At 42.6% G+C, this 26,366-nt stretch overlaps 1 protein-coding gene across 4 annotated transcripts in view; it reads left to right on the top strand.

Moving 5' to 3' along the window:
• LOC110530648 (disks large homolog 5) overlaps positions 1 to 26,366 on the top strand; it is a 102,095-nt gene that overhangs the window by 17,332 nt on the left and 58,397 nt on the right. For 3 of the 4 annotated variants that reach the window (XM_036986964.1, XM_036986952.1, XM_036986961.1), the window contains exons 2-8: positions 2,732 to 2,800; positions 9,079 to 9,262; positions 10,330 to 10,473; positions 17,052 to 17,235; positions 18,106 to 18,365; positions 18,452 to 18,650; positions 18,859 to 18,972. In XM_036986964.1, coding sequence (XP_036842859.1) covers positions 2,732 to 2,800; positions 9,079 to 9,262; positions 10,330 to 10,473; positions 17,052 to 17,235; positions 18,106 to 18,365; positions 18,452 to 18,650; positions 18,859 to 18,972 — 1,154 coding nt within the window. The remainder of the gene's footprint in view (positions 1 to 2,731; positions 2,801 to 9,078; positions 9,263 to 10,329; positions 10,474 to 17,051; positions 17,236 to 18,105; positions 18,366 to 18,451; positions 18,651 to 18,858; positions 18,973 to 26,366) is intronic. The other variant, XM_036986957.1, reaches the window with a different exon arrangement.

Genomic DNA, 26,366 nt, shown 5'->3' with positions numbered 1-26,366 from the left:
ACTTGGCTCTGACCTAACATAATCATATGCTGTTCTTTCGCTGTAAAGCCTTTTTGAAATTGGTTACGATGGGTAGATTAACAAGAAGTTAAGCTTCAATTTGGTGTTTTGCACTTGTGAATGTATGAAAGTTCAATATTTATTTATTTTTTAAATTAATTTTGCGCTCTGCCTTTTCAGCGGATGTTGTTGAATCGATCCCGCTAAAGGGATTTGATCCCTAAGAAGTTTTAAAGGATAAAGCTTCAAACATTTTTTTACACCCAACATTTTTTTAATGTAAATTACTTTAGAAGGGTCCCGACACCCTTTTGGGATTTTCACATGTTTTAGCGAAACTTATCCTCAAATAGCAAATCACTTCCTCATCCTCCTTGTTTAGTATGGGGCCCCTAAAAAAACAAAGGATCCAAAAACAACCACATAAGTTAGGGCAAAACTCTCAGTATAGTGATGCAGGTCATTAGATGTACTTTTCACATGAAATGGTTATTCCGAACTTCATCTGCAACGTTATAATTCATTTTGTTGTGACTCAAGCGATACCTCTCCATCCATTTTACAGGTAACTGCCAGCGTAGCCTAGTGGTTAGAGTGTTGGACTAGTATCCGAAAGGATGCTAGATCGAATCCCCGAGCTGACAAGGTACAAATCTGTGGTTCTGCCCCTGAACAAGGCAGTTAACCCACTGTTCCAGGCCGTCATTGAAAATAAGAATTGTTTCTTAACTGACTTGCCTAGTTAAATAAAGGTTCATAGAAAATACATTGAATAAAGGGAACACTTGTATAATGAGTGATACAATTTATATTGAAAGCGTGAGGTGGTTTACCTTTTTCATTTTGGCAGTTACCTGTAGCAGCAGGCTACATGGAAAATGAAATGGCTTGAGTAGCGCAAAAGAGAATATAACATTGCAGATAAAGTTCTGAGTGACACAATTTTTTCATGTGTACAACATCTAAAGACCTGCATCACTTTACTGAGAGCTTTGCCATTTCTAAAATGATGTTTGGAGGTGTTTTTTTTTGGCTATTTTGTAAAAGTTATTTTGGGGGCCCCCATATACTACACAATGAGGATGAGGAAGTGATTTGCTGTTTTGGGGTAACTTTATCGAAAACATGTGAAATCACAAAGGTGTCTGGACCATTCTATAACATGCCATTTACATAAATAGATTTGGTTGTTAAATAAAAATTAAAAATAAAAATTATCCTTTAATTGCAGTCTTATGCCTGCTTGAAGTGTGACAGAGGCGCATCTCAGTTGATCACAATATACCCATTAAACTATATATAACCAGCTATATGTATATCTGTTTGTCTTCTTAATACTCAAAGGAGCACTAAAGGGTATGTCTATATTATGTACTATGGCAAACCTAACTGATTCTTAAAGATGACAACAGCAAGGGCTGCTCATTCAGTCTGTACTGAAGTAAAAATTCCAAAGTGGAACACTGAGAATGATGACATTCCAAGAACTCACTCCGCAAAGGGTTAAACTCCTATGTTGCTGATCTGTTGCTGCAGCTAGAGTTGTGATGTCCAGCAGCATGACCTTGTACAGCTCCCTCTATGGATTCCTCTACATGAAAAGGTAGCCTAGTGGTTAAAAGCATTGGGCCAGTAACCGAAAGTTCACTGGTTCAAATCTCCAAGCCGACTAGGTCAAATCTGTCTGTGCCCTTGAGCAAGGCACTTAACCCTAATTGCTCCTGTAAGTCGTTCTAGATAAGAGTCTGCTAAACGACTAAAACGTATAAAGATCAAATTAAATCTCCCTTGGGCGTAAAGGAGTCAGCATGCTTCAGGTCGGCTAGGCGAACCAAACTAGTGTGCTCGCATACTCCCTTAAGACCATCGCTTGAAAAACAAGAATAAAGCGGCAATAGTACTGTTTGTCCATTTTGAGATGCCGTTGCCAGTATGAACTACAAAAAAAATAGTCAAAATGAATCTAAGAACTCAAATCAGTCATTAGTTTCAGCTTTTTGTCAAGGAGCTCTTAATCATGCAATTTTATATCTAAGATGTTTGGTCCAGTATTTCTCAATGGAAAAAATGTGCTTGAAAACGAGTCGTCTCTCGTTGAGTGACGACAGTCTTTATTGAAGAATCCCTACTGTTGACAAATCACCAACAAAGGGGAGTAGACTTCAGTTACCGACTTTGGCTTGCCTTGAGAAAATGTTGTGCCCGAACAGCCGAAAAAACCCTTACCTTAAGTCCAAAACAAACAACAACGTCACAATGTCATAATATATGCATTACCTTTTTTGGAACTGTTTTTGCTGGGAAGCATGCAGAAAGAAGCCTTTAGAAGTGTGTAGCACTATGCAAATATGGCATCATAGTCCTGAGTGCTGTCTCCATGTGCTGCTTGACTTAGAATGCGATTTTCTCCTTTCTAACTGTGACACTGCTTGACTAGCAGGGCCATACAGGAAATATACATCAAAGCATTGTACTAGTTGCATGGAGAGCAAGGGGGGACATGAATAAAGATGAGTTAAAATCATAAGTACAGGAGAATATATATTTGTCAATTCTTTTTCATGCATATCTGTATTGGGTTATGAAGCTAACTTTACAATACTAATTCATCGATTGACGAACCAAACCATTTGTTTCAAGAACGACTTCAATGTAAAACACCTGATTTCGGGGTCTTCTTTTTGACTGGTTACTGATTACTCTCTTCTCCACCTCATCACTGTCTCTGCAGGCTCTACATACAGTGTTCTCTCCACCATGCCCTCAGACTCTGAGAGTAGCAGCTCCCTAAGCAGTGTCGGTAAGTATTGGGCCTACAACATTTTCTGTGTGTGTTCACCATGCTTCCTTCTTAACACTCACTTAGTGCCAGAGCTTGACAGGGGTCCAAATGACTCAGCATCACTGGGTGTTACGTAAACCCTTAAAGGCCCAACCTGATGCCAAGGATGGCACATAATCCTCTGAGTTCCTGCCTGCGTGGCTCTGCTTGCCTGTCCGTCTGTCTCTTGGTCTGGCCCGCTCCTCATTCTGTTTCTGTTCTGGGAAGTGAGGTAGAGGTAGAGAGAGATGGGCCTGTCTCTGTCTGTCGGCCTCCCTGACAGGCCTGCTTCTGTTCTGGGATGAGTGGGAAGGAGGTGTAAACTAAAAGAGAGAGAGAGGGTGAAGGGACGTAGAGAGGTCGTCTGTGAAAGGCGTGGTGTAGGCGTACATGCTGACCAGACACGTCGCGTGCGTGAGCGTTGCAAAATAAATTTAGAAATCCATGTTATTCAAATATTGCACCCACACTGCTTGCGTGCGCCAACAAGCGTTTGCGATGCCAAGGGCTAAAATATAACTAATTTCTATTTCTGACGCAGATTGCGCTGAAAGTCCTGCCTCTCCCGTCTTGTCATTGCTTTATAGAAGCAGGTACCCACGTGCCATCTCCTCATTGGTTATACCCACGTGGGTGATTGAAAGATGAATTGTTTTGCTGGTCGTCATGGTAATACTATGAAGGTTTAGATGCGATCGCCTGGAAGGAGGAGAGATGACTAGAAACGATTCGGTTGGCCGTTTTATGTGTGGATTAATTGTCAGAGTAGAGGACCTTGTGCATTTCAGGTAAAATAACAACTCAATGTTTATATCCCAGGACAAATTAGCTAGCAACTGCAAGATAGCTAAATAGGACAAATTAGCTAACAAATGCAAGCTAGCAAGCTAAATTGCCATACATGTTAAAAGCTTTTTGACCTGTCCCCAAATTAATTTCAGTGGTTCAGAGTTTGATTTGATATTTTAACCTGTGTCGTGATCACGTTTGGTGTAGGGGGACAAAATAAATGTATGCACGATAGCGCACACGCACGCAGCCGGTTTGGGTTCCGTGTTAGTGCTGTGGCGGTTATGACATTTTGTCAGCCGGTGATTGTCAAGCAAATAACTGCCAATCTCATGGTAATTGACATAAACATGTTTTGAATATCCTTGCTTCCACACATAGTCTAGAAGCCACTGATACAGACCTTTTTGAAACATCTACAATAAATCAATTTAATATAGCCTACACCATCACAATAAATTATTTTCATTTATTTTAGACCGGTCTAAAGAAACATATATAAAGAAACATATATAAAGAAATTGTGGTCTATTTCAGAAGAACAATATATCATACTCTGAGTTGTCCTGTTCTGGCTACACCATATGACTGTGGGCTACACCAGTTCATTTAGCAGACAAGGTTTGCTTAGTATTCCGTGGCATTATTTTATAGAATACAATTGAACATAGCCGAATAAAATAGAAAGGATATTTTCTACAAATGGTTTCCGAGAGAGTGCGGACATGCTGCTATTCTGTGTTGAGCGGTTAACAAAGAAACATGTCCTCCTATATGCGCAATTTAAGGTTATTTATGCAACGTTGGGCTATATGTTTGGATTTTTAATGCATTCTAAGGCTGCATGATGCGACTCTAATGATGATTTGAAAAATGTAGCATGGAAGGCAGTGCAGGCTGTACACACTTCATCGGTCTCTCATTCACAATTTGACAAGCACTTGATAATATTCTCACCATGCCTCAAATTTCACGGCGGCATTCCCCTTGTGTGGCCGTAATGCCTATTTAAAAAAAACATGCCTTTTGCGGCCAGTGGCCGTTTTGCTTTTGGGCTGAATATTATAATTCCCTTCTCTGAGCTGCCGTGCTCCGAAGCACCTCACTCACATGGCTCTCTCAGATATCTCAATTCTTATTAGCCAATGCCTGTCACGTGATTGGTTCCTTCTCACAGGCATCTCAGCTAGAAGTAGACTACAAGTGAAGACCGACACATTGGGGACGCAACTGCACTTCCCTCTTATCAAATTCTGAGGCGCATATTGAAGATGTTTAGCAGAACTGTCCACATTTAGCCTAATTTTCATCAACCAACAAGGTGAGTAAGCCTAACAAACAGCAAAAGTACTAGCCTATGTCATTCTACTATGCCCCATAGTGCAAAAGTTGACATTCTATTGGTTAACTTGTCCTTCTGTGCAATAAATAAATATTCCAAACATGCTTTGGGACAGTTGTGAGATGCGATAGATCCAAAATGAATACAACCACTTGCATCAAACATTTTAAAAGCAATGAGGCTGATGCAACAGATCAGAACGTTTAGCTTAAAATGTTGATGAACTATTAGGCTATTTATTCACATTATAAGTGCAGCAATGTGCTCACGGCAGTAGGCTGTAAGCGCGAATGTTCCAAAATGAAGTTTTCTCAAGTGACCGCAAATGTGATTTATTAATGTAATCCTTTATTATAAAGATGCATTTTTATGGTAAAAATTATCTTCCCCAAAGTTGAAACTCACGCGCCGACTATGTATGCCAGTTAGGCTCTACACCGACTGTCTTGCCTTACTGCACATGCTGGGCATCATTCACAAGCGACAATGCAGCGCTCACAAGTGATAGTCTAATATTGTCACCCGTCAGACTATTCTTGATTTCATCTTGTCTGTACATATACTAAATAATATATGTGAGATTTGTTTTGATTTATGGACCATTATCATGCACCTGTATCAAAATGGGGGCAGCGGGAAACAATACACTTCATCTTTGCACTTAAATAGTGAATGGAGGACGCTTTTCCCCGTGTGGTTTATTGTCATGCCAGCCAGGTAGGCTATACTCCTGCTGTAAAGGTAAACAATGTGCTTAATATTAGGAAAATTGAGAAATAAATATAGTAGGCATAGCCTATAGAAAGCTGTTGGATCCTCTTTTTAATGGATGAAATCACTGTTTTCTCACGCAATTGCATAACCTATTAAAATGTTGCGCAACATGAGCTCATGGTTCTGTTTGATTTAGATTTTCAATTATATTTGCATTGATTAGAGGGACAATAGAGTGCCAAGTACCTGGCAGTTACCACGTTTAGTAGGCTACTCATGACCAGCAGCAGCATCAGAGCTTGGAGAAGCCTAGGTACCGTGACTAAACGGTCATGTGGAATTTGACCGCAGTCATAACTTGTGACCGCCGGTTTGGCGGTAATACAGTCATCGTAACAGCCCTTGGTAGGCTAACTAAACACGTCCTGTATCACACCGTAGTCGTGTTTAGATGATCCAGGTGTTTCACCTATAGGTGTTCACAAGGAAGAGATGCAAATAAAAGGTAAAGGGATATTTTAAAGTATTAGGATAGACTATTGGCCTACAGCAGCTTAGTAGAAAAAAACAAGCTTTTTTTATCTGTAGGTCAATAAAAGGATGGAACAAATTAGAGGTTGACCGATTAATCAGAATGGCCGGTTAATTAGGGCCGATTTCGAGTTTACATAACAATCTGAAATCGGTATTTTTGGACACCGATTTGGCCGTATTACATTGCACTCCACGAGGAGCCTGCCTGTTACGCAAATGCAGTAAGAAGCCAAGGTAAGTTGCTAGCTAGCATTAAACTTATCTTATGAAAAACAATCATTCAATCAATCATAATCACTAGTTAACTACACATGGTTGATGATATTACTAGTTTTTCTAGCGTGTCCTGCGTTGCATATAATCGATGCGGTGCGCATTCGTGAAAAAATAAATTGTGTCACTTCTCTTACAACAGAGTCAGGGTATATGCAGCAGTTTGGGCCGCCTGGCTCGTTGTGAACTGTGTGAAGACTATTTCTTCCTAACAAAGGCAGCCAACTTCGCCAACCGGGGGATGATTTAACAAAAGCGCATTTGCGAAAAAAGCACAATCGTTGCTGTACCTAACCATAAACACCGATGCCTTTCTTAAAATCAATACACAGAAGTATATATTTTTAAACCTGCATATTTAGCTAAAAGAAATCCAGTTTAGCAGGCAATATTAACCAGGTGAAATTGTCACTTCTCTTGCGTTCATTGCACGCAGAGTCAGGGTATATGCAACAGTTTGGGCCGCCTGGCTCGTTGCGAACTTATTTTCCAGAATTGTACGTAATTATGACATGACATTGAAGGTTGTGCAATGTAACAGCAATATTTAAACGTATGGATGCCACCTGTTAGATAAAATACGGAAAGGTTCCGTATTTCACTGAAAGAATGAACGTCTTGTTTTCGAAATGATAGTTTCCGGATTCGACCATATTAATGACCTAAGGCTCGTATTTCTGTGTGTTATTGTGTTGTAATTAAGTCTATGATTTGATATTTGATAGAGCAGTCTGACTGAGCGATGGTAGGCAGCAGCAGGCTTGTACGCATTCATTCAAACAGCACTTTCGTGCATTTTGCCAGCAGCTCTTCAAAATGCTTTTAAGCATTGAGCCTTTTACGACTTCAAGCCTATCAACTCCCGAGATTAGGCTGGTGTAACCGATGTGAAATGGCTAGCTAGTTAGCGGGGTGCGCGCTAATAGCGTTTTCAATTGGTGACATCACTCACTCTGAGACTTGGAGTAGTTGTTCCCCTTGCTCTGCAAGGGCCGCAGCTTTTGTGGAGCGATGGGTAACGATGCTTCGAGGGTGGCTGTTGTCGATGTGTTCCTGGTTCGAGCCCAGATAGGGGCGAGGAGGGGGACGGAAGCTATACTGTTACACTGGCAATACTAAAGTGCCTATAAGAACATCCAATAGTCAAAGGTATATGAAATACAAATGGTATAGAGAGAAATAGTCCTATAATTCCTATAATAACTACAACCTAAAACTTCTTACCTGGGAATATTGAAGACTCATGTTAAAAGGAACCACCAGCTTTCACATGTTCTCATGTTTTGAGCAAGGAACTTAAACGTTAGCTTTTTTACATGGCACATATTGCCCTTTTACTTCCTTCTCCAACACTTTGTTTTTGCAGTATTTAAACCAAATTGAACACATTTCATTATTTATTTGAGGCTAAATTGGTTTTATTGATGTGTTATATTAAGTTAAATAAGTGTTCATTCAGTATTGTTGTAATTGTCATTATTACAAATTACATTTTAAAAATCGGCCGATTAATCGGTATTGGCTTTTTTGGGTCCTCCAATAATCGGTATCGGCATTGAAAAAATCCTAATCGGTCGACCTCTAGAACAAATGTCATAATCGTAGCTAAGGGAACAGGGGAAATTATTAATTTCAATGTATACTATTAATCTTTTATTTTCTACTTCCTCAATTTACCTTTTAAATGGTATTTTTGTACGACTACACGAATCTGTTGCTTAATGCAACGCGATAAAAGTGCCCCAGATACTCTGCATAAGCCAGCCAGACAAAAAGTACCGGAAATATGTTCTATCAGATATAAATATTATCTCTAGTCTGTTGCTGTCTGAGATTACCAGCATTGTTGCCTTGTGGATCTGAGGCTATTCTTGGAAAATATTAGAGGAATTTCATATCAGAATATGCTGTGCTAAAGCAGTTCTTTGTTAGTGAATTGGTTGAGAATGTCAAGGACAAGGCCTCAACCACTTTAGGTTTGTTTGTTTGTTTTGTCATAGTCCAGACTTGCTGTGGTGCATTTAATCATCATTTTCTGTCCCAGTCTGTCCCAGTCTGCTGGTGGAGTTTTTGAGGAACATTGCATTCATATCCAACATTAATTCAGTATTAGGCCAGTCTAGTAGAAGTTGACAAAGTTGCATGAGGTTCAAGTGAGGTTACTCTTTCCTGTTTGTTAGCTGAAATCCTAACTTGGGATTTATGTGCCTTATCTCAGCCTTCACCTGAATAATACATTAATGTCAACTTGCAAGTGTAATTCTTGTTTATGTAAATATCCTGTTTAACTCAAGTCAGATGTGGTAGACCTATGGCCTGTGGTAGAACCCTATTTTACCCAGAATGAGAGACAGGAGAAGAATCAGATCAAGAATCACTTCAAGTTAGAGGTTATCCAATCAATTCTCGCTGAACTCTAGTGTTCTTCCAATATGAAGGACTGCGCTTATAAAATGTTTCTTTATAACCTTCTGTATTTCTGTGTTTGGTTGATATTATGATGCAAGCGTCCATTTCATCTTCTCCCAACCCCTCCCCTTCCTGTCCCATGAATTCCGGTGGCGGTGAGCTGCTCTTGCCCGTGGTGACATACTCACTGTTGCAGGTTCACCCCCTGGTACCGGTAACGGCTCAGCCTCGTCTCCGCCCCCAGCCCTCAACGACAACCGGCCTGCTGGTGACAACCTGGACACCATCCTGTTCCAGCTGCGCCAGGTGACCCGTGAGAGGGACGAGCTCCGCAAGCGCCTGGCCCTGGCATCACCCGGCACCACCTTCGACGACTGCAGGTACAGACATCCTCCACCCACCACATGACTGAGGAGACGGAAAAGCAGAGTGGATAGTCTTTATTCTGTAAATCTATGTATTAATCCAACCATTGGTCAAAAACAACATCTATACATAAGTAGAGTAGATCATCTTTACTGAATGTCTCTATGCAACAAGTAGTCAAAATGCAAGATTTAGATAGAGAATACCATCTAGCTAATCATAAAAGTCAAGGAAATCAGCCATTGTTGTGCTGTCCCTAAGCACCTGAACTACATCACACGTGGTCTGCTACAATAGACACTAACATTTTGTTAATTTCTCTCTGTCGGTCATTACTTTGAGGATATTGACCTGTAGGTTTATGATTGGTCATGTTTACAAACATTTGTATGAAGCATTCTGTTTCCAGAAGCCAGTGTACAGAATCTAGAGGGATGCACAATAGTGAGTTAATCTCTCATAGGCAGACGTGCTCTCATGGAAAAGGGCTACAATCCAATGATTTTAGTCAACAAACTGCTGACACATCTATGAAGAGTAGTCTGAAAGTTGCAAAGTAGCCCTGCCTCTGACTGAGTGTATTTAAGTTCCTATCAAGTCTCTTGCCCTCCCTGTCATCTGGCTTTACGATCAGGACTGTTGACAGAAATGTATAGGCAACCATCCTGTTCAGTTTATGAAAGCCCTCGTGAGTTCCGGGTACCAGGTTGTTTAAAACTCAATTCAGAACAGGGAGGGACGCCTAGTGGATTTGAAGTGTAGGAGAGAGGTATAGTTTGACATGACTCAGTTATGACATTTGACCATTTTAATTAGAGGTACTTTGAATTTAACCAAATGTACCAAGACAATCAAATTCCAGTGCAAATTAGGATCCCTTCATACAGTTTGCTGAGCTCTGCAGCTCTGGGTTGACTCATGGATGCATTTCCCTTTGGGTCCTCTGCATTTTGATGCAAAGCAACTGCATGCCTTGGTTCTAACTCTTATATCTAAATTGACATTGGGCTGCCCTTGTAGACCAGGTCTCAGTTGGTAGTTCTTATGTAGTGTAGCATCTTATTGTCTCGTCTCCCCAAAGGCCAAATTTCAAAGCCAGCCATGATTACGAGCGTCTGAAAAACCAGTGTATGAGGGCCATGGCAGATCTCCAGACTCTACAGAACCAACACACCAAGACTCTGAAGAGATGTGAGGAGGCCGTCAAGGAGGCTGACTTCTACCAGTGAGTACCACCATCACATCACTGATTGGGTGGGTGGGTTGGTCGACTGACTGACTGGGTTGTTGAAAGAAAGACGTGTCATGTCTGGGTAGAGGTGGACCTTTAGTGGTCCTATACGACACTTCCCAGCCTAATGTCAGGAATCCTCTGTTCCTCTACTGTTTCTGAATAGACTGTAATTAGATGGGAATAATGAGAGGTTGTATGGCATCATGGTTTTACTCACTTATACTGGGGAAGTGCCTGGTGCTGCAATTACACTAATTGAAAGAACATTGATGTGCTAATGGTGTGTTTTTATTGAAATGTAATGGGGATTATCTGATTTAAGGAGTTGTAGATCTGCCAACCCTGTTCAACTTTTTAGAATACCAGACGCGCGCGGCAAATTGGAGATTCAACTCGCGCTTGTAGCACCTCTCAGAATTGGTGTTTACTTCCTCCCCACGCTCGTGCGCGCGCAGTTTGTGAGTCTATAGAAGCATTGCCTCTATAGCTAATATCAGACACTCATTCATTCTTCATCGCGCAGTCTTCTAAACTCCCCACTCCATTTCATGCCAAGATGTTTATATTACTTTTTTATTATACTTATGTAATGCTTTTTGTGACGTGGATCACAGTTAGTAATTACAGTTAGTCTATCAGGTTGCGTGATCCTTGTAATGTTACGTGGAAAATACACCTAATAGATGCAGAATTAAATGTCCGTGACACTCGCGCACATGTGACCAGTTCTTTTTCGTATTTGCTTTTACATTTATTTCACTAGCAAATGCGAGTGAACTGCTGGCACTTTAAAACCCATTGAATGTCCATCTTATGTTCGCAAACGTTAACTTGAAACAATGAGTGTTTACCATTCCACAACACATGTAGTCGATACGGGATTTGTCCATGTGTTTACCTACAGCGGAGAGTCGGCAAACTCAACATCACAACAAACAGGAGGGACAGACACGGGGCAGCTACGTTGAATAATGATGTATTTAACTCCATGTCCGTTGACACAAACTGTCTGTGTGTTGCAGCTCGAGAATCAGGATGTTAGATTTACTCAGTGGATATATTTTTTATTCAAATGTAAAAAATAAAATAAATCCAGGCCTATTCATTTCTGCGTACTTTTAACTCGGATCTCATACCTTCGTACATGGACAGAGAATTGCGTAGTTGTTACGCATAATGCGTCCATGTTGGCTGGTCTATCATTTATTGTCAATTGATAATGGATTGCTATCAAGTTATGTTCTATAGGCCTACCACATGCTTTAGTCAACTGACAGTATGTGTACCTGTCATGCTTTTAATCACTTACCAGAGTAAAAAAATATAAATATAATATATTTTTAAAGCTTTATTTAACAAGGCAAGTCAGTTAAGAACAAATTCTTATTTACAATGATGGCCTAGGAACAACTGCCTGTTCATTGGCAGAACAACAGATTTTTACCTTGTCAGCTCGGGTATTCCATCTAACAACCTTTCGGTTACTGGCCCAACGCTCTAACCGCTAGGCTGCCTGCTGCCATAGGTAGCCTATATGTGGTAATCCATGGCATTAAATCCAGGCATGGAAGGTGTGTGCGTGCATGCAATTAGAGGGATAGTTTGTGGATACCATTTGAATGTTGCTTTGTCCAGTATGAAGGAAGTAAGGGGTAATTTTGTGAGCCACTGCTAACTAGATTAATGCAAAGACTGGAAGCTAGCTATCTGTGCCTGACTATTTCCAGTCTTTGCACCTAAGCTTGTTAGCACTGTCTCTGGGAACTAAACTCAGCAACAACAAAAAAAAGTCCTCTCACTGTCAACTGTGTTTATTTTCAGCCAACTTAACATGTGTAAATATTTGTATGAACATAAGATTCAACAACTGAGACATGAACTGAACAAGTTCCACAGACATATGACTAACAGAAATGGAATATTGTGTCCCTAAACAAAGGGGGGGTAAAAAGTAACAGTCAGTATCTGGTGTGGCCACCAGCTGCATTAAGTAGCTGGTGGCCTCCTCCTCATGGACTGTACCAGATTTTCCAGTTTTTGTCGTGAGATGTTACCCCACTCTTCCACCAAGGCCCTTCTACACTCTTCCACCAAGGCACCAACATTTTTGGAGGGAATGGCCCTAGCCCTCACCCTCTGATCCAACAGGTTCCAGATGTGCTCAATGGAATTGAGATCCGGGCTCTTCGCTGGCCATGGCAGAACACTGACATTCCTGTCTTGCAGGAAATCACACACAGAACGAGCAGTATGGCTGGTGGCATTGTCATGCTGGAGGGTCATGTCACGATGAGCCTGTAGGAAGGGTATCACATGAGGGAGGATGTCTTCCCATGCACAGTATTGAGATTGCCTGCAATGTCAACAAGCTCAGTCCGATGATGCTGTGACTCACCTCCCAAGACCATGACGGAACCTCTCTCCACGATCCCGCTCCAGAGTACATGCCTCGGTGTAACGCTCATTCCTTCGACAATAAATGCAAATCCGACCATCACCCCTGGTGAGACAAAACCGCGACTCGTCAGTGAAGAGCACTTTTTTCCAGTCTTGTCTGGTCCAGCGACAGTGACGGTGATGTCTGGTGAGGACCTGCCTTGCAACAGGCATACAAGCCCTCAGTCCAGCCTCTCTCAGCCTATTGCGTACAGCCTGAGCACTGATGGAGGGATTGTGCATTCCTGGTGTAACTCGGGCAGTTGTTGTTGCCATCCTCTACCTGTCCCGCAGGTGTGATGTTTGGATGTACCGATCCTGTGCAGGTTTTATTACACGTGGTCTGCCAGTGCAAGGATGATCAGCTGTCCGTCCGGTCTCCCTGTGGCGCCGTCTTAGGCGTCTCACAGTATGGCCAGGGCAATAAATTGCAATGTCCAATCTGCAGTCCTCATGCCACCTTGCAGCATGCCTAAGGCACGTTCATGCAGATGAGCAGGGACCCTGGGCATCTTTCTTTTGGTAATTTTCAGAGTCAGTAGATGGGCCTCTTTAGTGTCTTAAGTTTTCATAACTGTAACCTTTCTTTTGGTAATTTCCTACCATCTATAAGCTGTTATTTTCTTAACGACCGTTCCACAGATGCAGGTTCATTAATTGTTTATGGTTCATTGCACAAGCATGGGAAACAGTGTTTAAACCCTTTACAATGAAGATCTGTGAAGTTATTTGGAATTTTACGAATTTTCTTTGAAAGACGGGGTCCTGAAAAAGGGGACGTTTCTTTTTTTGTTGAGTTTACCTCTAGCTTCCTTCATACTGGACACAGAGACATAAAAATGCTATCCACGAGTCCATCTGACTCTGGGGAAGTAGAGACAGGGCTTCATTGCCAAAAGCTTCAAGTAGACCTATAGATATTCTACAATTTAAATAATGAAGCATGGTGAAGCAACGTTGCCATAGACCTAATATGTTGACCTTTAGGTTATTGGTTAGGCTACAGGGAAATACATTAGCTTATAGATAGATATATTGAAGCGGCTCAGATGTAACCTAATTGCTTTGTACTAGGTAGGTCTATCGATTGCACATACATGAAAGTGATGTCAATCTTTAGCCTAATAATCAAACTATTATATAATTTTGTTATCTCAGTTTTCATTGCTTGCTTCGCTTGTTTATAACATTGTAAACATTTTAGTCTATTAATATTCAACTATGAAGTTTTGGGCGGTCACAGAGACATCTTCATTCTTTGTCTAGCTGAGGTCTTCTGTGTGTAAAGTGACAGTGATCTAACGACACACTGAGTTGTTGTAAGAGTGCTCTGAGGCAGGCGTTACCTTACGAGCGATTTCAAGTCCACCGTTAATAAAAATGGTTTTGGGAAGCGGGCCCAGGACAGGCGTCTGTTTTTATTTATTTTTATCTCACCTTTATTTAACCAGGTAGGCCAGTTGAGAACAAGTTCTCATTTACAACTGCGACCTGGCCAAGATGAAGCAAAGCAGTGCGACAGAAACAACAACAGAGTTACATGGAATAAACAAGCGTACAATCAACACAATAGAAAAAAAAGTAAGTTTATATACAGTGTGTGCAAATGGCATGAGGAGGTATGGCAATAAATAGGCCATAGGAGAGAATAATTACAATTAAGCAGATTAACACAAGTGAAAGATGAGCAGATGATGGTGTGTAAGTAGTGATACTGGTGTGCAAAAGAGCAGCAAAGTAAATAAAAACTATTTGTGGATGGGTAGTAAGATTGGGTGGGGCTATTTACAGATGGACTATGTACAGCTGCAGCGATCGGTTAGCTGCTCAGATAGCTGATGTTTAAAGTTAGTGAGGGAAATGTAAGTCTCTAGCTTCAGTGATTTTTGCAATTCGTTTCAGTCACTGGCAGCAGAGAACTGGAAGGAAAGGTGGCCAAAGTAGGTGTTGGCTTTGGGGATGACCAGTGAGATATACCTGCTGGAGCATGTGCTACGGGTGGGTGTTGTTATCGTGACCAGTGAGCTGAGATAAGGCAGCGCTTTACCTAGCATAGAATTATAGATGACCTGGAGCGGTCTGGTGACGAATATGTAGCGGGGGCCAGCCAACGAGAGCATACAGGTCGCAGTGGTGGGTGGTATAAGGCACTTTGATAACAAAATGGATGGCACTGTGATAGACTGCATCCAATTTGCTGAGTAGACTATTGGAAGCTATTTTGTAGATGACGTCGCCGAAGTCGAGGATCGGTAGGATAGTCAGTTTTACTAGGGTATGTTTGGCAGCGTGAGTGAAGGAGGCTTTGTTGCGACATAGAAAGCCGATTCTAGATTTGATTTTTGGATTGGAGATGTTTGATATGAGTCTGGAAGGAGAGTTTAGTCTAGCCAGACACCTATGTATTTGTAGTTGTCCACGTATTCTAGGTCAGAACCGTCCAGTGATGCTAGTCCGGCGGGTGGGTGCGGGCAGAGAACGGTTGAAAAGCATGCATTTGGTTTTACTAGCGTTTAAGAGCAGTTGGAGGCCACGGAAGGAGTGTTGTATGGCATTGAAGCTCGTTTGGAGTTTAGTTAACACAGTGTTCGAAGAAGGGCCAGATGTATTCAGAATGGTGTTGTCTGCGTAGAGGTGGATCAGGGAATCACCCGCAGCAAGAGCAACATCGTTGATATATACAGAGAAAACAGTCTGCCCGAGAATTGAACCCTGTGGTACCCCCATAGAGACTGCCAGAGGTCCGGACAACAGGCCCTCCGATTTTACACACACTCTATCTGCAAAGTAGTTGGTGAACCAGCCGAGGCAGTCATTTGAGAAACTATGGCTGTTGAGTCTTGGTATAGACCTGGAAAGTATGACAGAACGTTGCAAGCTATCTCTGCAGTAGATTGCAACTCCGCCCCCGTTGGCAGTTCTATCTTGACGGAAAATGTTGTAGTTGGGTATGGAAATCTCAGAATTTTTGGTGGCCTTCCTAAGCCAGGATTCAGACATGGCAAGGGCATCGGGGTTGGCGTAGTGTGCTAAAGGAGTGAGAAAAACAATCTTAGGGAGGAGGCTTCTGATGTTAACATGCATGAAACCAAAGCTTTTTCGATTACAGAAGTCAACAAATGAGAGTGCCTAGGGACACACATGGCCTAGGTTAGCCTCCACATCACCCGAGGAACAGAGGAGGAGTAGGATGAGGGTACGGCTAAAGGCTTGCAAAACTGGTCGTCTGGTGCGTTGGGGACAGAGAATAAAAGAAGCAGATTTCTGGGTGTGGTAGAATAGATTCAGGGCATAATGTGCAGATGGGTATGGTGGGGTGCGGGTACAGTGGAGGTAAGCCCAGGCACTGAGTGATGATAAGAGAGGTTGTATCTCTGGACATGCTGGTTATACTGGGTGAGAAAACCGCATGTGTGGGACAAGGCGGTATCTAAGGCATGTACAGTGGGACTAGGGGCTCCGCAGTAAACTAAAACAATGATAATTATCCTAAACAACAGTATACAAGGCCAATTGACATTTGAGAGAGACATAAAGCAATCGCAGGTGTTGATTGGGAGAGCTAGCTAAGTCAACAACAACAGGTAAAATGGCGATGAATGGGCAGAGAGGGTTGGTTAACTACACACAGGGCCTGTGTTCGGGGCTAGGGCTGACAGATAAACAAAGGTTAACAAAGTGGAGTACCGTGATAAATGAACAGTCCAGCAGGTATCAGCTATGTAGCCAGCATCAGCTATGTAGCAGTATTGGCACAATAATGGGCTTCTCTTCAATGTTTTTTTTATTTCCTGGGGGATTGAGTCTTCACGTTGTTTAGATTTGAAAATCCAACAGTGTTATGGGAAGGGGGCGGCGCTCAGGAGCTCTGTGTGTGGTTGTCCATGAGGGATTTTTGTGAGACACTGAGGAGAACCAAACTTTGAAACAGTAGAGCTGCCTTTTATTATCGACTCCATCGTGCCTACAACACCAAGCAGCCTGGCCAAACTCTGTAGTCAGGAGGACAGTTTGGTGTTAGTCTGACTACCATGTGATCATGGAGAATCTCTATTCTATTCGGACCGTGTTAAGGAATGTGCCATCAGTGTCTTCCCCTCCCCCAGTTTTGACCTCTCCCTCTCGGTCTCCAGTATGCTCCACAGCCGTGTGTTAGGAGACCAGTCTCAGCTGAAGGAGGAGCTGGAGGTGTTGAGGAGAGACCACGCTCAGCTGGTCAGGGAACACAACCACCTGAAGCAGAGCTGTGAGGAGCTCCGCAGGATGCACAGTGACGACCAGAAGGAGGTGGCTGACATGAGGCTGCAGCAGCAAGAGGTACCATACACATTCACACAAGGTTGCTGTGACCTATACTTGGCTGCCGGGCTTTCACACATCCACACATCCCGGGAGTAGACTACTGCGGTGGACAGGAGACACACTGCTTGGAGATGCATACGGAGCGCTTCTGTAAAGGGCAGTGCTTGAGGACAATGTCAATGGCTCATGTAAATGGTGTGTAGACACATAGTACCTAGTCATCGTTCAGAGTTCTGTAAGGTCAGGGGAGGTGTTTGAACTAAGCAGCATATAGGTCTCCATCTCCTGTAAGGCTACAGACATACCTATACATGCTGTGATGTAGTCTGGATCAATACTGCCCTGGGGTCTCACCTGCTCCCACACTAATTACCACAGAGTTCAGCAAGCCTGGAGGTTATTGCATTTTAATTATGAAGAGGTGATTTTACAGGCCGGCAAAATGAAACCTAGTTAGTTACAACATACTATCTAAGGCTGCGTTTACACAGGCAGTCCAATTTTGATATTTTTCCTAATTATTATTAGATCCTTTGCCAATAATCGGGCAAAATATCAGAATTGGGCTGCCTGTATAAACACAGCCTAATGGTCTTGAATAATCCATTCTGCATCTCCTCACTGTCGCCCTCTGCTGATTAACTGGTGTAAAAATGAATCCATGCTCATTCTGGCTTGTTAATGTTTCCTTGTGGCTTGGTGCTTTAGAACAATAACATTGATAGTGTGTGGCAATCTGAAGGCATGCATCTAAAAATGTTTTAATGTGTCAACTGTATATTGTAAACCTGTTAAATTCATAGTTTCACACAGAGACGGGAACTGAACATGAAATGTAGGTTTAGTTCTAAAATCATCAGCTGGGCGACCGTGTCTTTCCTCCAGGTGATGAGAGAGAACGGTTCCTCAGAGGTTCTCAACAAACTGTACGACACAGCCATGGACAAGCTGGAGGGGGTGAGGAAGGAATACGATTCGCTGAGCAAACGCTACGGTGAGAAAGTTGCCAATCACAACACGGACCTGAGCAGGTTGGAGCAGGCGGAGGAAGAGAACCGACGACTACAGAAACAGATGGACACGTTGCTGAAACAACGAGACAAGGCCATACACTACCAACAACATTGCTCTACGTCCATGAGGAGGTAAACACACACTGCACAATCCACGAGAATAGTTTATACACTACAAACACCTATACAGCACTACACACCTCTCCTTCTCTCTCCAGGTTTGACTCTGTACAACAGGAGCTGGACAAGTCTTCAGCCCAGAACAAGGTGCTGCAGCGGGAGATGGAGCGGCTGCAGTCGGAGGTGATGCGCTGTAAGAACTTCCAGCTGAAGGCAGTAAAGGACTGTGAGAAGTTCAAGGAGGAGAGAGACTCTGTGTTCAACGAGTACAGGCTCATCATGAGTGAGAGGGACCAGGTCAGAGAGAAATACATTTTACTTTAAAGCCCAGTTTCTCAGACACAGATTATTCCTAGTCCTGGACTAAGAAATGACTTTCAATGTATAATCACCATTGAGTATGCTTTTTTTGTCCAGGAATTCAGCCCATTATTATTTTATAATAATACTATAATAAAATTGTAATACTAAAATATTAAGCGGTTTATTCAATTCTGTGGTACAGGTGATCAAGGAGCTGGAAAAGCTGCAGATGGCGCTGGAGGCTGCAGAGGCCCGCCTCAAAAACACCTCTTCTGAAAGGATGGTGGCCAGCGAGGAGACGGAGGCTCTCAGACAGGTTCAGATCAATTTAGAATGGAATCAATCAGTACACCAAACAAATCAAACACCTCTTCTGTGAGGTTAATCTATTATTTAATCCATCTATCGATCAGTTTATTACTAGACAGTCAAAACAACTAATCCGAGAGGAGGGTATTGCGTCTCTGACAGGTAATCATCATTAGGTTAATCAATGAATATACAGTACCAGTCAAAGGTTTGGACACACCTACTCATTCAATGTTTTTTTTTTTTTATATATGCACTATTTTCTACATTGTCGAATAATAGTGAAGACAACAAAACTATGAAATAACACAGAATTATATAGTAACCCAAAAAGTGTTAAACAAATCAAAATATATTTTAGACTTTAGATTCTAGCCACCCTTTGCCTTGATGATAGCTTTGCACACTCTTGGCATTCTCTCAACCAGCTTCATGAGAAATGCTTTTCCTACATTTGTGAAGGAGTTCCCACATATGCTGAGCACTTGTTGGCTGCTTTTCCTTCCCTCTGCGGTCCAACTCATCCCAAACCATCTTAATTGGGTTGAGGTTGGGTGATTGTGGAGGCCAGATCATCTGATGCAGCACTCCATCACTCTCCTCCCTGGTCAAATAGCCCTTATACAGCCTGGAGGTGTGTTGGGTCATTGTCCTGTTGAAAAACAAATGATAGTTCCACTAAGCCCAAACCAGATGGGATGGCGTATCACTGCAAGAATGCTGTGGTAGTCATACTGGTTAAGTGTGCCTTGAATTCTAAATAAATCACAGACCGTGTCAGCAGCAAAGCACCCCCACACCACCTCCTTCATCCTTCACGGTGGGAACCACACATGCGGAGATCATCCGTTCACCTACTCTGCTTCTCACAAAGACATGGCAGTTCGAACCAAAAATCTCAAATTTGGACGCATCAGACCAAAGGACAGATTTCCACCGGTCTAATGTCCATTGCTCGTGTTTCTTGGCCCAAGCAAGTCTCTTCTTCGTAGTTGTTTCTTTGCAGCAATTCGACCATGAAGGCCTGATTCACACAATCTCCTCTGAACAGTTGATGTTGAGATGTGTCTGTTACTTGAACTCTGAAGCATTTATTTGGGCTGTAATTCCTGAGGCTGGTAACGCGAATGAACTTATCCTCTGCAGCAGAGGTAACTCTGGGTCTTCCATTCCTGTGGCGCGCCTCATAGCGCTTGATGGTTTTTGCGACTACACTTTCAAAGTTCTTGAAATTTTCTGGATTGACTGACCATCATGTCTTAAAGTAATGATATACTAGTTTATCTTAGCTTATTTGTGCTGTTCTTGTCATAATATGGACTTAGCCCTGTTTGGTAAAAGACCATCTTCTGTATACCAACCCTACCTTGTCACAACACAACTGATTGGCTCAAACGCATTAAGGAAAGAAATTCCACAAATTCACTTTTAACAGGCACACCTGTTAATTGAAATGCATTCCAGGTGACTACCTCATGAAGCTGGTTGAGAGAATGGGAAGAGTGTGCAAAGCTGTCAAGGCAAAAGGTGGTGCTAGAAGAAGTTGATGTTATTCTTCAATAACAGACCCCAAAGCAAATCAGGTGGAGGAAAAGAGGTTTATTCTTATTCAAACAGGAGGAATCATGCGGGGAGGTAGATGTGTACATGCTCCCCTGGCCTCAGTGATTCTCCACAAAACAAAGGGACAGGATCTACTTTGTAACTCAGCCCTACCCTGTGTTTGACCTATTTTAATTCCTTGCAATAAACTGGGCCAATGGTCAAATAACGAGTATCCTTTTTCAGGTTGTACCAATAAGAACGTGCCCCACGTAACTACAGAAAAAACACTTTCCATTGATTGTTGATTCTCGTCCTCTCGTCCTCTGCGTTGTGTATTTATCTTCGACATATTTTTACTCACCCTAGACCATAAAAAAAAATGTCTTTAGAAAACAAAACGCAGTAACAAAATAATTCACATTACACCTTGCATTTCTATAAAACACAAAGGGCATATTGTACTTGCTGTTACAATACGATTTCAAACAAAGTTATAGAAAATAAGTATTAACAGGTGTAATGATTCGATTCCTACCACATCCTGTACTAGGAGGAAACACAAAATAAAGAATTGTCTACAAGACAATAATATTAAATTGTTCTATTGGCAAGGTAATTATTCACCAAGTCCTTTAAAAGTGACCTGCTCTTCCACACTGATATCAGTCCCCCATAGATAATGATTAGAACTTATGTTCTGGAAGTCTGCCCGTAGTGATGAATTCTTCTTCTGTTCCACTGGTTGATAAGGACTTCTCTAATGAGCACTTCACTGGTGATCTTGTATCATTTCAAGTACAGTCCTGGATCAAGGGATATTGCTTCAGACTGTAGATTCTCATAACCTGTAACAAAGGAAAAAAATGTGAAAGTAACATGTCCTGGTTTCAAATAGATTTCCCTAAGTAAGCATGTCGTGATTTTCAGGAAGAAGTTGGACATTTCACCTAGATATCCCTAATATGATGACTGTGGTATACAGCATAGAAGCTTATCAGGTTCTGATCATCTTACTAGGCTTCTTCAGAGATTGGCCCCCGATTGCTAATCAATCAGTTCTTTATTCTCCAAGCTCCGCTTTGTCATCAAAATGGACAACATGTATCCATTTTCCCTGGACTTTAACTGTTGACCTCATTATGAGCAAAACTTGATAAAGACCTTCCCATTTTGGCCCTGATGTCTTATCTTTTTACCATCACCCACTGTCCTGGCATGACATCATGTCCCCCCTCGGGAGTTATTCCCCACTCCTCTTTTACTTGTCTTTCTATGATTTCTCAAATCAAAATTTGTTGTGTTGTGCAGTTCCTTTCTTAGTAGGGAATGCTTCAACCCATCGTGAAAAACGATCAACAATGACCAGCACATCTTTGTGTCCTATACAGTTGGGCAGCGTGATGTAATCAAGCTGTAGAAGTCTAAAGGGTCTTGGTGGGGCAGGCGCTCGTCATGTCTGTACTTTCACTCGTCCTTTGGTGGTGTTTTCCATACAAATGTTGCAATTCGCCACAACAGCCTCAGCATCTTTCCGCACACCAGGATTCCACCATTTGCCCACTAAACGATAAACCATCTTGTCCACACCAATGTGTCCCAAAGAGTGGATCTGTGTCACCAAGTAGGATCAGGTTGTGTTTCCACACACCTTGGTTGAGTTTGCATCCTGCAGCCATCCATTCCCAACCTTCATCTTTTGGTGCACTGCTTTGCATATCTCTGTGTTGCAATGTATCTCCTAATCAGTTTAGGTGACAGAGGTGTTCTTTTGGCAGCTGCCTTGGCAGCTCTGTCAGCCAAATTTACCATTACTCGTCTGTAAAGATTTTTCCCATGTGCTTTAATTTTCAAAATTGCAACTTGTCCAGGTAACTGGAGAGCATTCAGTATAGGTGAGAATGTCCATTCTTCACAGTAGCTCCCAGTGATATCATGATTCCTTTTTCCATATTTTTCCAAAATCATGGGTAACACCAAAAGCATACCTTGAGTCTGTAGATATTAGCTGTTTTTCAGCCTGTTTACGTGCTTCTGTCAAAGCCACCAATCCGCCACCTGTGCTGATGTTCCTGCAGGTAACATGCCTGTCACTATCACATTGTCCGTTGTAGTAACTGCCCAGCCTGCCTTCCTCACACCCCCCCCCATAATGTTTAAAACATCTGTGTATAAGAAACTTAGCGTTTTCCAACGGCTGACTCTTAATAAAGCCATCAAGGAGCTGATCCAAAACCAACTCACAACAGTCGTGTTCAAGTAATGTGGTATCTGGAGGAAGCATCAGAGTAGCTGGATAACATGGTGTGCCACATTGTATGATGTTAGGAGCCTCCACTACGTTAGTAGCGGCCATAGCTTCCTTTGTTTTGTGCAAGGTGGGGCAACACCTGTCAAGCACTGGTTCCATATCCAACCTTCCACACTTATTTTTATTTTTCATAGTCCAAATGAGATGGTTCTGAACTGTAGATCCCTGCAGTTGTCTAATTTGCCATGTCACCTTTCCTTCAGAAATGTTGAATGTAGTCAAGTTTCATAATAATATCAAGGCCTAAAATAGGTTGTTCAAATGAGCCTATCCACACCCCTGCATCAATATATTGGATCAGTAGAAATTGATAATGGTTTGGTCTGTTTTATATGCCCCCCTCCACTCCTGTTGCTCTCATCTTCTTGCCTGTGTATTGAGGACATATATTTTGCATAAGATATGGGCAATACAGTGACTGCGTTCACATATATTTCATCCGATTTTCATATGTACACCACCTGAGATGGTACGAAAGAGGGGGTCTATTAGTTTCCCTCCACAGCATCCAGCAAATTCTTCTGCTGAGCCACAGAGAGCTTCTTACATTTATGCATCAGCATTGTGTCGTTTGATGCTGTTGTATTGATTCCATTTTCCCTTACAGACCCTGCTTCTCCTGGCCATTCCTCAAAAGAAACTGTTCTTTTCCGACATTATTCCGACATCACTAGGTTTCTCTTCTGTTTCACTTGCCTTCTGGATGATAGCGGGGTGAACAGGCAGTGGCTCGGGTGGTTGTTGTCCTTGATTATCTATTTGGCCTTCTTGTGACATCGGGTGGTGTAGGTGTCCTGGAGGGCAGGTAGTTTGCCTCCGGTGATGCGTTGTGCACCACCCTCTGGAGAGCCTTACGGTTGTGGGCGGAGCAGTTTCCGTACCAGGCGGTGATACAGCCTGACAGGATGTTCTCGATTGTGCATCTGTAAAAGTTTGAGTGCTTTTAGTGACGAGCCAAATTTCTTCAGCCTCCTGAGGTTGAAGAGGTGCTGCTGTGCCTTCACCACGCTGTCTGTGGGGGTGGACCATTTCAGTTTGTCCGTGATGTGTACGCAGAGGAACTTACAACTTTCCACCTTCTCCACTACTGTCCCGTCGATGTGGATAGGGGGCTGCTCCCTCTGCTGTTTCCTGAAGTCCACGATCATCTCCTTTGTTTTGTTGACATTGAGTGAGAGGTTATTTTCCTGACACCACTCTGAGGGCTCTCACCTCCTCCCTGTAGGCCGTCTCGTCATTGTTGGTAATCAAACCTACCACTGTAGTGTCGTCTGCAAACTTGATGATTGAGTTGGAGGCGTGCATGGCCACGCAGTCATGGGGGAACATGGAGTACAGGAGAGGGCTGAGAACGCACCCTTGTGGGGTCCCAGTGTTGAGGATCAGCGGGGTGGAGATGTTACCTACCCTCCCCACCTGGGGACGGCCCGTCAGAAAGTCCAGGACCCAGTTGCACAGGGCGGAGTCGAGACCCATGGGCTCGAGCTTAATGACGGGTTTGGAGGGTACGATGGTGTTAAATGCTGAGCTGTAGTCGATGAATAGCATTCTTACATTAGGTATTCCTCTTGTCCAGATGGGTTAGGGCAGTGTGATTGCGTCGTCTGTGGACCTATTGGGGCGGTAAGCAAATTGGAGTGGGTCTAGGGTGTCAGGTAGGGTGGAGGTTATATGGTTCCTGACACGTCTCTCAAAGCACTTCATGATGATGGAAGTGAGTGCTACGGGGGGGATAGTCATTAAGCTCAGTTACCTTCACTTTCTTGGGAACAGGAACAATGGTGGCTCTCTTGAAGCATGTGGGAATAGCAGACTGGGATAAGGATTGATTGAATATGTCCGTAAAACGCCAGCCAGCTGGTCTGCGCATGCTCTGAGGCCTTGCGAGGGTTAACACGTTTTAAATGTTTTACTCACGTTGGCTGCAGTGAAGGAGAGCCCGCATGTTTTGGTAGCAGGCCGTGTCAGTGGCGCACTGTGTTGTCTTCAAAGCGAGCAATGAAGTTGTTCTGGGCTTGAGAAATAGGCAGTTAAATTTGGGTACGTTTTTCATCCAAAAATCAAAATACTGCCCCCTACACTCAACAGGTTAAAATCCCCAGCTACAATAAATGCAGCCTCAGGATTTGTTGTTTCCAGTTTACACGGCCCTGAAATAAATTAATTTGACTGTCAATGTCTGATTGGGGCGGGATATACACAACTGTGATTATGATTGAAGAGAATTCTCTTGGTAGATAATGCGGTCGACATTTGATTGTAAGGAATTCTAGGTCAGGTGAAGAAAAGGACTTGAGTTCCTGTATGTAATGATCACACCACGTCTCATTAATCATAAGGCATACACCGCCTTCTTCTTACCAGAGAGATGTTTGTTTCTGTCGGCGCGATGCGTGAAGAAGCCAGGTGGCTGTACCGACTCTGACGTGTCACAAGTGAGCCATGTTTCCGTGAAACAAAGAACGTTACAATCGCTGATGTCTCTATTTCTCAACCCATTTTCTTTCTTTTGCTAAAGCATTTTAACCATAGTCTTTGTCAACGAATGAGACATTCTTTATTTTTCCCCAAGCTTTTTGTATATCAGACAGATTCCATCTTTGTCAACAATGACAGAATATTTTTCTCTCGCCTACACTTCTACTTTGAAATGGTTCTTCATTTGACTTGTTAAAACCTGGCTCAAGATTATAAGAAACCACACACTGAGTAAAGGACTAATAAAATGAATTTATACCATAAATAAGGTAAACACTCGCAACAATGATACATGACGGTCAGTAAATTAGGTGTCAACTACAAAGGTATGCATGGAGAGAGGAATCTCTTGCTGAATGGGGAAACAGTGGCATTATGCAACAGCTGAGCTTTCACAGGTGTGCTCCATCAGCACTGACAACCCTCCCAGCTCTGCCCACCAATCTTCTGCAGGAAGTAAGCGTAGCAAAACCCATTGGACGGAGCAGAGAGGGGCGATTACACCCCACCCATAAAAACGGGGACCTCCTAGGTCCCTGAAACAAATTCAAAAATGTTTTAACAAACACAAGCAAACAAAAATATACTATATTCCCTGGACAGCCAACCAACTAGGTCCACCACTTAACTCAACTCACACCTCCAGCTTCAGCTTCAGCAACCATGGCGCCTGGATGCAAATTAAGAAAAGGAGGAGGGAGACCGAATTGTCGGAGAACACCGTATTAAACAGGACGGCTAAGGAGAAGGCACACGGGACAACGCATCCGCCAAAAACATTGTCCGCCCCTTAATATTTCATTAAGCATATATAAGCATATACTGAATCTGAGTTTAAATGTTTGTTTCTCTAACGACACACGGTAAAACCATTGCCGGATAAGTGTGGCATCACCAAAGTCAATATCATGATTTACCAAATGGGTACGAGAAGGCATATCTGTAATTAAAGTAGTGAAACTCATGACCAAATTCAGAGCTCGGCACGACAAGGAACAGGCAAGTGTCCCAGCAGAGTATCCAATCTACCCAGAGACTCTGAATTCTTTAACCTCTCTAGGGTATGTGGG

This window comes from Oncorhynchus mykiss, chromosome 1 (assembly GCF_013265735.2).
Source record: "Oncorhynchus mykiss isolate Arlee chromosome 1, USDA_OmykA_1.1, whole genome shotgun sequence".
Lineage (NCBI taxonomy): Eukaryota > Metazoa > Chordata > Actinopteri > Salmoniformes > Salmonidae > Oncorhynchus > Oncorhynchus mykiss.
This window is presented reverse-complemented; position numbering and strand designations above follow the sequence as displayed.